A 13,499-nucleotide genomic window follows, 5' to 3' on the forward strand; every position below is an offset into this window, starting at 1 on the left:
TTATTTTCTGGTCCTTTTGTCAAATTGTTGGTGATTTCTGCTCCACCGCAGACATTTTGTTTTATTTTTTTCTTCTTTATTTTAACAGTTATAGTGAGTGAGTTCAGGAAACAGGTGAGCAAACAGGGGAGAGAGACATGCAGTGTGCCATCTATCCAGTGGGGAGCCTGAACAGTCACTGCTCAAGGCAAATATGTGCATTGAATGTTAGGCAAGAGACAAGATTCCAGGTTCAGAGCGTTTTCTGCTTTTCACTCCGATGAGTCGTATTTGAGCAGGCTGTGGTCGGGCTGTGGTCGGGCTGTGGTCGGTCGCCGGTAAACATACGGTTTTAAGAGCAAATATGTGAAAACCCACAGGAAAAACATCATCAGCATCAGTGTTTGGGTTTTTCATTTGTCTGCACCTGTCTGCTGAAAATAGACATTGTCCAAGTTTAACTTAAAAAAAAAAAAACACTGTGGTGTATGTTTTCCCTCATTTCCCTCATCCCATATAAAGTCTAATATTATCTGATGGTGACAGAGATTTGTTTTTACCACCTTTAATTCGGTTCAGTTTGTCATAGCTTGACTTTAATTCCACTTTCCTTTTCCTGTGCCGTCTCTTCCAGCCGCCTGCGGTGGTTTAATCAGGAACATCACAGTCGGACGGATCGTTTCTCCTGGTTTTCCCAGCAACTACAGCAACAACCTGACCTGCCACTGGCTCCTGGAGGCTCCCGAGGGCCAAAGGCTTCACATTCACTTTGAGAAGGTTGCACTGGCCGAGGACGATGATCGGTGAGGCAAATGTTCAGCTGCTGCATGAGGATGGTCGGAGTTTAGGGATGATTTAAAATTTAGAAGCTTTTGGACGTCAGATGATTGTTTTTCATGCAGAAAAAAATACAAAATATCTTATTTTAATTTACAGAAAGCATAAGCTTTAAAAGAAAAAAGAAAAAAAATGTGTGTCAATGCAGTTCATTCTAGTGTTCTGAGGAAGAAATGCTGCTGCTCTCAGCTCAGAGCCCTGGGGTTTGTGTGCTTTGTCAGCCTTGTTGGACTGCCGTGGTCGGGGGCTGACCTTTCACCTGGAGACATAATGTTGAATCTGTTCTTTATGGGCCACTAGTGAAGGTAATGGGGTGGAGACCAGTGAGTTAGCACCACCTGTAGCTGCTGTTCCACTTGGACATCCGCAGGTTTATTGAATTATATATTGAGTGTCCCGTTAAATTTAAGGCCAGTTTAAAAAAAAAGAAAGAAAAAAAACCTAAAGTGGAAATTGTTTCTGCCATTGCCTATAAGCAGGAGGGTTGTACGTTTTAGTAGCATTAATCTTGTTAATTAATATGTGCATGGTTCTAAACTTTTTCTTAAATTTCTTCTTGTTGCAGCCAGATAGAGAGTGGAAATAAACGTGTTTATTTTAAGGCTGAACAACAGGGATAAATGAGCTAACACTGATTTCATGACTCACCTGCCGCATCAATGAGCTTTGAATACATTTCCTCCTGTCGGTGTGTTTGCTGTAGTCGGTTCCTGCAGGCTGAAATATTGATTGACTGATTACGGCACTTCTTGCATAGAAATGTGCTTTATGATGAATCACAGAGCAAAGAAGCTTAGCACGAACATTTCCCTCTGAAATCAGCGGCGTTTAACGAACATGAGGAGAGTTTCCCGCTGAAGCTATCGTACTGTACACACAGAATTATCCAGGATGAGCTCAGGGAGTTTACAGCAAACAAAATGGATATGATTTATTATTATTATAAGATGAATTGAGTTCTTCTCGCAAAAGAGAGTCTGTAGATTGGGTTTTTGTTTGACATGGATAGAATTCAGGTTTAAAGACTTTTGACAAAATTTAAAACTATCCACTGATTTTATTTTATTTATATTGATCTCTATTAATCCACTAAGTGAAATTGTAATTTTTTTATTTTTAACTGGGGCAGTTTTGGTGCTTGCTCAACACACTGTACTCCTGCCATGGCTGGGATTCAAACTAGTGTCAATCCTCCAATTAAAAGACCCAACACTATACTCCAGCCTGACCAGGTTCTAAACAGGAAATGTAAAAGTGTAGATGCTGGTGAGTAAGTAGGAGGGAAAAAAACAGCTCTGGAAAATATGCTGGAAAATAGTCTTTTACTGTGCAATTTAAATGGCAACTGTCTCTGAGCTGGAAGCCTTGACAGGAGCTTCATTCCAGCAGCCCTAGCTGTCATAGAAGAGGGGAGGGGGGTGAGTACCACTGGGGGGAAATTAGCTGAATAATCCATTTTGCACACCATCCAATTGCCGATGCGGCTACGTAGATATAAAGCAACGTCGCAACAGCTCTGAGGAAATTGAAAAGATTAGGAAATAGTTATGAAGGGTTGAAGACAGTAAATTTGCCACGGCTGTTAAAGAGGCTGATGCAGAGGCAGCCATGTTGGCCCTGCTGTATTAGTATAAGTGACGCAAATTCTCCATCTAATCAGGTAAACCGTTTTTATTATTTTTATCAGTCGGGTAGAATATCATTAACTCTCTGGGTTTAAAATATTGAATTTATTTATTTTAAAACATTTTTTGATTAAATCTAATTTTCTTTTTTTTTAATCAGATCAGATGAAGTCTGTTAAAGAGGCTGATGCAGAGGCAGCCATGTTGGCCCTGCTGTATTAGTATAAGTGACGCAAATTCTCCATCTAATCAGGTAAACCGTTTTTATTATTTTTATCAGTCGGGTAGAATATCATTAACTCTCTGGGTTTAAAATATTGAATTTATTTTAAAATGTTTTTTAATAAAATGTAATTTTCTTTTTTTTCTAATCAGATCAGATGAAGGTTTGACAGTCTGTCGAAAAGTATGGAACAAGCAGAAAAATGCTTAGAGAAATTCATAGTAGAAACAGTTGCCTGTCAAATTAGGGAGGGAGGAAGGAAGGATAGAAGGAGGGAGGGAAGAATCAAAGGATGGAACAAAAGAGGAAGGAAGGAAGAAAATAGGAAAGGGTGCAAGGAGGGACTCATAGGATTTACCAGACATTTGAACAAAATGACAAACTAGTTTCTTATCGTTTGATAAAAGAACGGACCTTCCTGTTCCCAGAATAAACTCAGATAAGTGATGAAACGTTTTGTGATGTAATCCCACCGATCACTGAGACCCCGTCAAAGTAAACATCTCAGCAGGTACTCCTGGTATCTGCAAAGTGAAAATGTCTTTTTCACTCTGGAAAATCCACAGCATTTGTACACGGTGCCACAGGGTCACGTCGCCTTTTTCCAATATCTTTTAACTCGCTCGGCCTGGTCTGCCGTGTCACAGCGTGAACGGAGTCGACTTAAAGACTTTAGTTGATTTTCTAATGGTCCCCGTTTTTGTTCCACCTAAAGCAGATCGACTTCAGATCTTTTAGAAATGACTAGAGAAAAATAAAAAAGCAGTGTCTTTTTCTCCCTTTTTTCCAGGCTGCTCATCAAAAACGGCAACAGCATCGACGCTGCTCCGATCTATGACTCGTACGAGGTGGAATATCTGCCAAACGAGGGTTTACTCAGCTCATCCAGGCATCTCTTCATCGAACTGACTACAGATGCTGCAGGAACATCTACCGGTGTTGCCCTCAGGTACCAAGGTAACTGCTCACACCGTTTCTCACAACGCTTACAGAGACTGGTGTAAATCTGTCTGACTTCTTATGGAGGAAACTGTGAAGAAACAACTTTATCCCGAAGACAACACATTTCAGATTTTCACAGTTGACTTTTGGACAGAATCGCAGAAATTCCAAATGAAAGCCCGACGTTCCAGAGATGATTACATTTGTTGTCTCCAGGTCAGTTTAACAGTCAGTGTTGCTGCATTGAAACGGTAGATTTTGTCCTTTAATTATTACAAAGTAATAAAGCAGTTGATGAAGGCGATCTGAGCTGCAGAAATCTGTTTTATTTCAGCTCTGGCAGGTTTGTAGAGTATAAAGTCACTAAAGAGCTAAATGTTGTGAGTCAAATGATCCTTTAATGTTTTTACATCTTTGCACACAAGGAGAGGCTGTTCCTAATGAACTCCATTTAAAAAAAAAATAAGGGAGAACAGAGTTAAGTTTACCACTGGGGATTGCCTTTTCTTTAAATACACTTTTTTTTTTTAAATAATTTAACACCTCCAGGTTCTAATTGCTGCAGTTTTGTAACTGAACTTTTTTTTTCCATTTTTGATGTATAGAAAACTGAACTGTAAATATAATATAGGTTCATATAAATGCAATACTACGGGGTACAGCTTAAAACAGGGTTCACAAACTCCTGGCTCAGGGGCCAGTCGTGGCCCACTAACCTCCCACATGTGACCCGTGACTAGTTGTCAGTAATCATTTTTTTGTATTTAATTTCATTGTGATTTATTAAGCATCATTCACTAACGGCCCTCAATTTAAGTTTGTGATCCCTGGGTTAAAGCCTCTTAAGGTGTACCAATTTTTGCGGAAAGTAAACTTTATCCGTAAACCTGTCCTGTGTAAATACTGCAGTAACCCTAAATATCTTTATTAGGATCTATTTAAGTACTAGTCTCAGCCTACAGTTCAAAGTACTTTTGTCGTTTACAGAGTTAAACCTTGGATGACGCTCTGCAGTAAAACTCAGTGAAGCGTCGCAGCTCGTCTTTACATTCGTCTTTTACACAGCTTAATTGAGCTCTTGCGAAAATATAATTTAAATCAAATATAAAACTCGAGCAATGAAAGCTTCATTTTTTTATTTTTTTTACAACCATATTTCACCAGCTTTGGTGTAAACACTCCAGCTGTCTTGTTTCCTAGGATTTATTATTATTATTTAAATAGAGAAACAGACTGAATATGTCAGATTTGTTAAAACATGCCACTGTGTATAGAAAAGCAAATATAAATGAATATAAAATCTTGTTACAAATTGACGTGAATAAAAACCACTGGTTAAAACTGTGCCGTTAGATAAAAAGTCCTGTCTGAGTACTAACTGGTTTTTCCGCTCTGCACCGAGTTACTCTTTTGGTAAAAACCTGAAGAAAAGTGAGGGGAGCTTGAGGGAGTCATTATCCTGCACAAGAAATCCATGATGAGTCAAAACAATAGATGTTGAAATATTTCACAGACACACTGTTATCCCTGGAGCCATGCCACGAGCATGACTTAAAATTCTAATTTGGTCCAGAGCGAGCAATCCCGCACCAGACCGGGGAGGAAGACGTAACAAGAGAGAGGAAAAAAACAGGGGAGAGATGGGAGAGCGGCGCGGTGAAAACATTGCTCTCTATAAACTTTTATAACTTCAAAATGGAATTTGACGCCGCAAGAAATCACATGAAATTCTTATTAGATAATCAAAAGAAATGTTTTACTTTTATTGCGGGCGATAACTTTGGCAATAAATGTTATGTTTGCATTTAAATGCTTTTATACCCGTTTGAAGTTACTGCTTTTTTTATTTTCTCAGAGGAGGAAGTTGTGTCCGCGGCCGTGTTTGTCTGGTTATTTATCTGTCTGTCTGGCTTTAAACAGCCAAACTGTGGGAATATAGTTCAGGGGACGGAGGTAATGGTCCAGAGGAGACATCATTGAATTATTGGATTGGCTGCATTAAAACAAGTACTAACCTTGCAAACAAAAAAAGGATGTGAGAAACTGAGGTTTGCAGTCTCTAAACGCGTTTCCCCCTTTTATTGCCGTTGTTTTGTATCAGTGAAGTTGAGCTGGAAATAGAATGGCAGTCTGGGCTAAAACACGTTTTTATCAGTTCAACAGAATCTAACGCTAACTTCCAGGCAACTTTGTCTGGATGAGATCTCTAAAGGCTTATCTTATATATTGTTCACACATTTGTCTCAGCGTTCTCCGGCAGATAAGCTACTAGTGTCTGTGGCCCAGAAGGGACCACTTGAAAATACAATCAGTGCAATCTAATTAGGCTTTTCCACTGACACAAATGGGATTATGCCCAAGTGGAGCAGTCATGCATACTTCCACCAGACCTCATTAGGGCTATTACCAGGATACGACACTGTTTAGCTTTGTTTCCAACATATCGATAGTCCCCACTAAACCATTTCCACCGGGGTTGACAGATAACCTCAGTCACGCTCGTTCTTTGGTGGAGCGTTTCAGTTTTTTTATGAAATGTTCCAAATTTCTATATTTACTGATGGTTGCACTGCATTTTCATTTCAGTCGCATATTTTGTAACATCAATTTTCACCACCAGTCTCACAGTATCATCAACATGAATGTCAAAATCTGTAGATCCCTACTCCTCCCTGTGTTACTAAAGTTACTAAAATAATACACAGAATCTCAAAAGTGAGGCTGAAAAGTGAGGAGCTAAAACCCCTAAAGTTCGAGTCTAGAGTTTGACCTCTAGGTGTCACACATCTTAAAGTGCAGGATTTTGCTTCCTCTTTGTAACATCTGAACTGGGAGAAATAATAATATTCAAAATTAGTTTGTGTTACCTTGGACCAATAATAATTCCCCCCCGCCCCCCATATCTCCCCCACAGTGAGAAGAGCATGATTAATTATTTTGTAATCAATAACGTTCATACCTGTGTCTTTCATGCTATAAAAACCAAACCAAACTGTTTTTTTTTTCCTCCTGCAGCCTTTGCAGCAGGCCACTGCTACGAGCCGTTTGTAAAGTACGGTAACCTGACCAGCAGTGACAACACGTGGGCAGTGGGGGCTGTGGTGGAGTTTGCCTGTGACCCTGGATACACCCTGGAACAGGGATCTGTCACCATTGAATGTATGGATCCTGACAATCCGCAGTGGAACGAGACGGAGCCTGCATGCAGAGGTCTGTAGACCGCATCATCCAAGACTGGTTTTTATTAAAGAGTGGATACGTTTATTAATATTTAACATGACAAATGTCTGTGTTTGACATTTGAAGCTTTGCTTTCACTGATCACTTTTGCTCTTTCATCAGTGTTCCATGCTCCTGTTTGTGTTTTCCAGCCGTGTGTAGTGGTGAGATCACAGACTCAGCTGGAGTGGTCCTCTCCCCCAACTGGCCCGAAGCCTACGATAAAGGCCAGGACTGCATCTGGGGGATACACGTGGAGGAGGACAAGAGGATCATGCTGGACATCCAAGTGTACGTGTCCTCATGTCCACACGATTTGACACACAGTGCAACATTACTGCAATCATTACTGCTCTGCCTCTTTAAAACTAATCAAAACAAAAGCCCACTTCACCTCCCGCCACGACGAGCGCATCAGCTCCCAACTTCAAACGGAGCCGTAAAAACAGTTTAAAAATAACAAAGCGCTTCCTCACTGTGACTGGTAAAACACATATAAAACACAGTGTGCTGCTAATGAAAGCGTGCGCGGCGTGTGAATATGATGCGTAAGTGCCACGCTGACAAAGGTTAATTAGGTGCAGCAGAGAAAACTAATTATATCAGGGAGGTTTTGTTAGGGAGTCCTCCCTCTCTCCCCCTCCCTCTCACACTGTGGCTGCTGTGCAGAGTGTGCAAGTGTACATCATGGGAGAGTGTGTTTCCTGTGATCGCGGTGTCAAGGTGAAGACACTGAACAACACATTATGCCATGTCAAAACTTGATAAGCCAGTCAGCCATCCAAAATCATTTTCAATTTGCACGCATATTAAGGAAGGCTCATTTGCATAGGTTGCATCTAAAGGTCTCTCTCTCAGTCTCTCCCCCTCTCTCTCCCTCTCTTCCTTGAGCACCACCTGTGCTCCTGTTGTATGTTAAGAAGCACTGATTAATGTCTTCCTCTAAATTTTTTAAAAAGGAACTCTGACAACATAATTAATTGCTTCCGTCCCTGAGGCCGAGCAGGAGGATTGACTGGTGGGGCGTCTGCAGAAACATTTGGACTAAACGTCAACAACACCACATGGAACTGTGGCAACTCCGGTTGTCACAATATTTTTTTTTAAATAGATACAAGTACCGTCTGTGTACCAATACTGAGTACCATATGATGTCCTGGGTACTACACAAATTTAGTTAAACTTGGCGTGAGTATATTTAAGAAGGCCAAAGAGGACGACTGCAGAACATGTCCACTGGAATATGCACTGGACATGTTCAAGTTTGTGTTTCAAACTTATAATTGCATCTATCTATCTATCTATCTATCCATCCATCCATCCATGCATCCATCCATCCACCCTCTCAGTCAATTATGGTTTGACTTTCTAAGTTTCTCTTTGTGAAATGTATTTTTAATTAAATCATATTTTTTTCAATAATCTATTTAAATAAGGTCAGAAACCTGGTCAAAACTTCATTTTGTCTGCCCTCTTTTTTAAGAAAAAAAAAATCCTCCCACCTTCCCACAGGTCGACTTCCTTAAAAAGGAAGTTAGCATCGCCTTAGACCTAGTTTGTTTTTGTGTGGAAGCTTTCGGGTCACATTTTAAATTTCAGCCACACAAGAGACATAAAACCAGTCTGTTTCCTGTTTTTAGACCCTCCGTTAAATCACATGCTGCAGAAATAAAACGTCCGGAGATGAAATGAAACTTCATGTTTCCATGCGTCGAGTACGGTCCAGGTTCACAGAGAACGCACACGGGAATGCAGCACAACCGACATTTCCGAGGGGAGAAACGTGTAATCTAGAACAAGGCCTCCTCACTGTCTGAACATATGTCTGTGCCTGAGCGTTTGGAATGAAGCTTATCAGCCGCAGCTGTTCTCCCTCAGCTCCCTGTGTTAGATCCTGTACAGAGATAAATGAGGCTTTTTAATAAGGGCCCAGTCAGAGAAGAGATTTTTCTTACACCTGCGTCGGTGTCTGTGTGGCGTCTGTCCATACGTCTCGGATCTGTGGGGTGACAGGTGTGAACATTACCACTAGGGTGTATCGCCAGACATTTACAGATGACCTTCAAGTGAGTGAAGAAGTGAGGACATGAATGTAGTGAAGTCAAGTGAATAACATTTGTTCATTTAAAGATTTTCCTTTATTTTAAACAAAACAAAAAAAAAGATAGATTTACTTATTTGTATGGAAATATAAAGGAAGGAAAATAGTCCTAATTAATTTGTATTCCAAACCTTTCAGTCACAGCATTTTTGTTTTTTATTTAAATATGATTTTTTCCTTTATATTATGTGTCAAACCCAAGGCCCGTGGGCCAAATGTGGCCCACCAAGTCATTTTGTGTGGCCCACTTAAACGTTTTTAATAGCCTTATATATATATACATATATTAACACTACTTGAATAAATAATAATCATTTTATTTTTGCCCATAGTAAAAAAACTAATATTAAACTGTTTGACTTACTTCCAATATTGATATTTTTACCAACATTTTCAGTAGAAAAATGCCTTAAATCAGTTAAAAAACACTATTATATATATAAGTTTTTACAACTCTTGGAATCATGGAAATAATCAAGGATTAAGTTACCAGTCAAGGTGTAATATGTTGCCAGCTGGTTCTGGCTGTCGGGCCAAACTCAGCCCTGTTTTTACAAATTGGACCAAATCAAATTAGTGTCAGGGAATGGAAGCTGTGATTGATTTTTCTCTGCAGATGTGTAGCAGAGCTGCATAATGCCTTGTTTACCTTAATCACAACAAATTTGACAGCGGCGGAAAGGTTTCTCCTTCATTCTGTCCCGCTCACTGAGCGAGTCACAGGCTTTCATCTGAAGCATTAAAAAACAAAGACGGAATGTCGTAAGTTTGGGATGAGAGTTTGTCCTTATTCTTCAATTTTAATGTAACGTGAGAGGAAACACTCAGGGAGGAGGACTGTCGAAAACTTCCAAACCTGGGGTTGTAAAATCAGGATCAGGATCAGGATCAGCCTTGTTAGCCAAGTATGGGAACATACAAGGAATTTGACAATGTCCAATTTACAACACAAAGTAACAGAATTCAACATATTAAGGCGACTGTGTGCAGAGTCCAAATTTTGTCATATATGTACAAATATAAATATAAATATTTAAGTGAGAACTGGATGCGTCTGTGCATTTTGAGTGGGTGGAGGGGGGGGAGCGGTGGAGAGGGTTACAATTATTTTTGTGTCTCTTTGCTCTGGTGGAAAGTGTTCTGTATCGCCCCCTAAGGAGGGGAGGTCAAACATTCCGTTGTAGATATTTGCCTTTTGAAACGTAATACAATAAAAAGTCCACAGTGTTTTTCATTATTATTTTACTAAAGCTGCCATAAATATAAAATCACTGAAAACTTACATTGTTGATCCAATTACCCCCATCATAAACACGAGGATTTCTTCTCCACGGAGGCCACTGTGTTTTACAGTAGCTCACAGCAGTTTTTTACAATGAATGATGTCTCAGATTTCCAGTCCTACAAATCTTTTTTTTTTTTTAATGTTATGAATGAAACACCAGCCATGTAAGTTTTCCTGAAACCCACAACTCCCTGTAGATTATCCCACTTTACACCTGCTGGGACCACAGCAAAGAAAACTGTGACTAACGACTGCGAGAGGAGCGGTTTATAGGAGAACATCAAATGGAGGCAGAGCTGGATGTGTGTCAGGGTTTTGAAGCAGAAATTAGAACCACGTCCCGTCTCTGTGGAGACACCGAATAAAATCTGGCAGCGGTTTACATTTGGGTCAAGTTGTTCTCAGATCAGATGGTCATAGATAGTATTTGGGAACGGGTGTGTTTAGTCAAAGGTCCCCACCAATGTGGAAATACGACAACGTGTGAGCGGATAAGTGAGTGCCTCTGCTGACAGAAGACGAATGGCTCTGCTTTGGGAAAGACAAACACTCCACACTCCAGCTCCCATCTGCTCACAGCTTCACTCACAGTCATTTCATTTCTTTTAGTTTTTTGGTCAAATACAATATATAATATAATAAAAAAGAATAGGGAAAAGGGGTAAAAAAAATACCTAAAATAAACATTTAATCTGGTTCAATTCAACCATGTGTCAGTTCTCTCCATGCCTCTTGAACTTTTGATTTTCCAGCATCACCATAGTGATTAATGGCTCAATCTCAGCCCGGCTAATGAGTTTTATCAGGAGCTGCTGGTGATTAATTAGTAACAGCAAAAGGCATGTCAGTGCTTTATTCCAGCTTAGCCATTTCTGGCTGGCGCTAAATCCGCTCTGTGAGAAGAGATAGCTCAGCCCCAGGTGACATTTTAAACAGAGTTACAGCTCTCCTGGCTGTGGTCATAGCAGCTCTAATACACAGCACTTTGACAATTAAACTATAGCAGTAAGTGGGGTTACTTAGCACTACATCACTTGAAGGGAAAATGGCCGCACTAATCACACTTAGCATCATGGCCTGTGCTTCTTCTCGCTCTATATCAGCCAAAAAAAAAAAACCTCAAATGATAATGTTTTTGTACCAAGGCCTTAAAAAGAAGCTCGTAGCTCATGTAGACACCGGCTTATTGTATCACACAATGAGTTTTCAATGTCATCTTCCCTCAGTCGCCCCCTCCGCTGATTTAGCTGGAGAGAAAATCAACAGATTTAACAGAAAACACAAGTGCACTTACGCACATTTAACCCAGAGTTTGTGTTTCTCAAACAGAGGAACCGTCCTGGGGGGCTGGGGGGCCGGTTGAGGACATAAATACACATGGCCTCATTCTTGGGTGTGCAAAAATATACAGTATATCTTCAGTACACAAGAGACCAGCTAAGATAAAGTCCTCTGAACAGATGTTATTTCAAAGTATTTTGTACTTTTTTTTCATGTGTATTTATTTATCTACAGCAACCTTCGCAATATTAAGAGTGTTCACCACACGGTGTCAGCGTTTGTTTTTTAGTTCACCCACCCCCCCTTTCTCAGACACAAAGAAACTACTGTATATAAACTGTACCCACCTGAACCAATGTTCTATATAATCTCATGTGAATGAGTTTAAATCGGAGTTCATGAAACTAACAATTGTTTTAGTAGGCAAAGTCTGCAGCTGGAGATAAGAGCTTCACAGAAGTTTTGAAATTTGCTCTCAAGTGTCATGCACACTAATGACCACCAGGGTTTAAAACATACTCTACATGCTGTTATGTGTCTTTCCATTCCTGCAGTAAAAATAAAAAAATGTTTTTGCCATTGATAGGAATATTGATTTATCTTGATTAATTACTACCAGCAGTAAATCAGAATAAAAATTGAATCATTTAGAATAAAAAGAAATTTGTATAATTTGATCCTTAGTCTTTAACTTTTTTTTTACATTTTAGTCCGATATTTTTTCTTGCATTGTTCAGAGTCTGAGCCACACTGTGTCAGTGGGGTTATTGCTTTTGCCTTACAACAAAGAGGCCATTGATCTGTATATGAATGTCTCTGAATATAATGAGGTGAAGTAAGTCTATCTGGATACGCAGATGAGGAAATGGATCGTCTTGTATTCGTAGTTCGTTATCTCGTCACCTACAGCGAGAAAGTTCAAATCTAGGTCATGTATTTCTACAGACCACAGATATGTGTGAGCTCATCATTATGCCGTCGTAAATAACACTGTGTTGAGGGTCAAAACACACCAGCTCTGCGTCTGACCTGGTCTCTAATTGTGGTCTTCTGCTACACAGCATTGAAAATGTTAATATAACATTTATGAAATCATTTGCCAAAAGGTCACAGTCTTCTGTCTAGACTGTGAGTTTTCTAGAAAATTAATTCTTGGTGAGAACAGATAAGGAAGTTTTAGGGAAGTGAGTTTCCAGACTTTAATCTGGCTGTTTGTTGTGCTTCAGATTAAACATCGGGAAGAACGACCTGCTGACCTTTTACGATGGAGATGACCTCACCGCCAAGGTGTTGGGTCAGTACGGAGGATCCAAGTCTCACTTCAAGCTCTACACCTCAACCGCCGACATCACCATCCAGTTCCAGTCTGATCCTGCGACCAATGTCTACGGATACGGAAACGGCTTTGTGGTGCATTTCTTTGGTGAGTCATGGCGCTCGCTGGGTTAAACTTTTAAACTTCTTTTTGCACAGGAATGAGAAATGGAAAATGTTTTATTTTATTTTTATTTCGGGAGAGACACAAAGATGAATTGTCCAACAAACTTGTTCAATCCTGAATGTAATTCCTCTCCATTCCTGCAGAGGTGCCTCGTAATGACACCTGTCCTGAGCTTCCAGAAATCTCCAACGGCTGGAAGAGCACATCCCACCCTGAGCTGGTTCAGGGCACCGTGGTGACCTATCAGTGTTACCCTGGATATCAGGTGGTCGGTGCTGAGCTGCTCATGTGCCAGTGGGACCTCACCTGGAGCGGTGACCTACCGAGCTGTGAGCGAGGTAAGAGCCCAGGTGCTGACGTCTCCACTGATGTGCATTTCAGATGCACACTGAGCCTTCCTGTCTTCACAGCCTGCAGTGGGACACAGTTAATGAATTAATTGTGTAATTGTGAGTCATTTATAATTATTTAACTACAGTTACTCACATTTTATCACATTGCAGTAGCTGCTAAAATTAGGACCTTTTATAAACACAAATTAATTTAGCTTGAAATCAAAGAAAAGC

The 13,499-nt window shown here is 40.2% G+C and overlaps 1 protein-coding gene across 3 annotated transcripts in view; it reads left to right on the plus strand.

Annotated features, from left to right (window-relative positions):
- Window positions 1–13,499, plus strand: part of sez6b (seizure related 6 homolog b) — a 109,721-nt gene that overhangs the window by 86,631 nt on the left and 9,591 nt on the right. For all 3 annotated transcript variants that reach the window (XM_008308659.3, XM_008308660.3, XM_008308661.3), the window contains exons 6-11: window positions 614–782; window positions 3,455–3,621; window positions 6,622–6,816; window positions 6,978–7,116; window positions 12,719–12,915; window positions 13,077–13,271. In XM_008308659.3, the coding sequence (XP_008306881.1) occupies window positions 614–782; window positions 3,455–3,621; window positions 6,622–6,816; window positions 6,978–7,116; window positions 12,719–12,915; window positions 13,077–13,271 (1,062 nt within the window). The remainder of the gene's footprint in view (window positions 1–613; window positions 783–3,454; window positions 3,622–6,621; window positions 6,817–6,977; window positions 7,117–12,718; window positions 12,916–13,076; window positions 13,272–13,499) is intronic.

The sequence above is a fragment of the Cynoglossus semilaevis genome, chromosome 4, assembly GCF_000523025.1.
Source record: "Cynoglossus semilaevis isolate Cse_v1.0 chromosome 4, Cse_v1.0, whole genome shotgun sequence".
NCBI lineage: Eukaryota > Metazoa > Chordata > Actinopteri > Pleuronectiformes > Cynoglossidae > Cynoglossus > Cynoglossus semilaevis.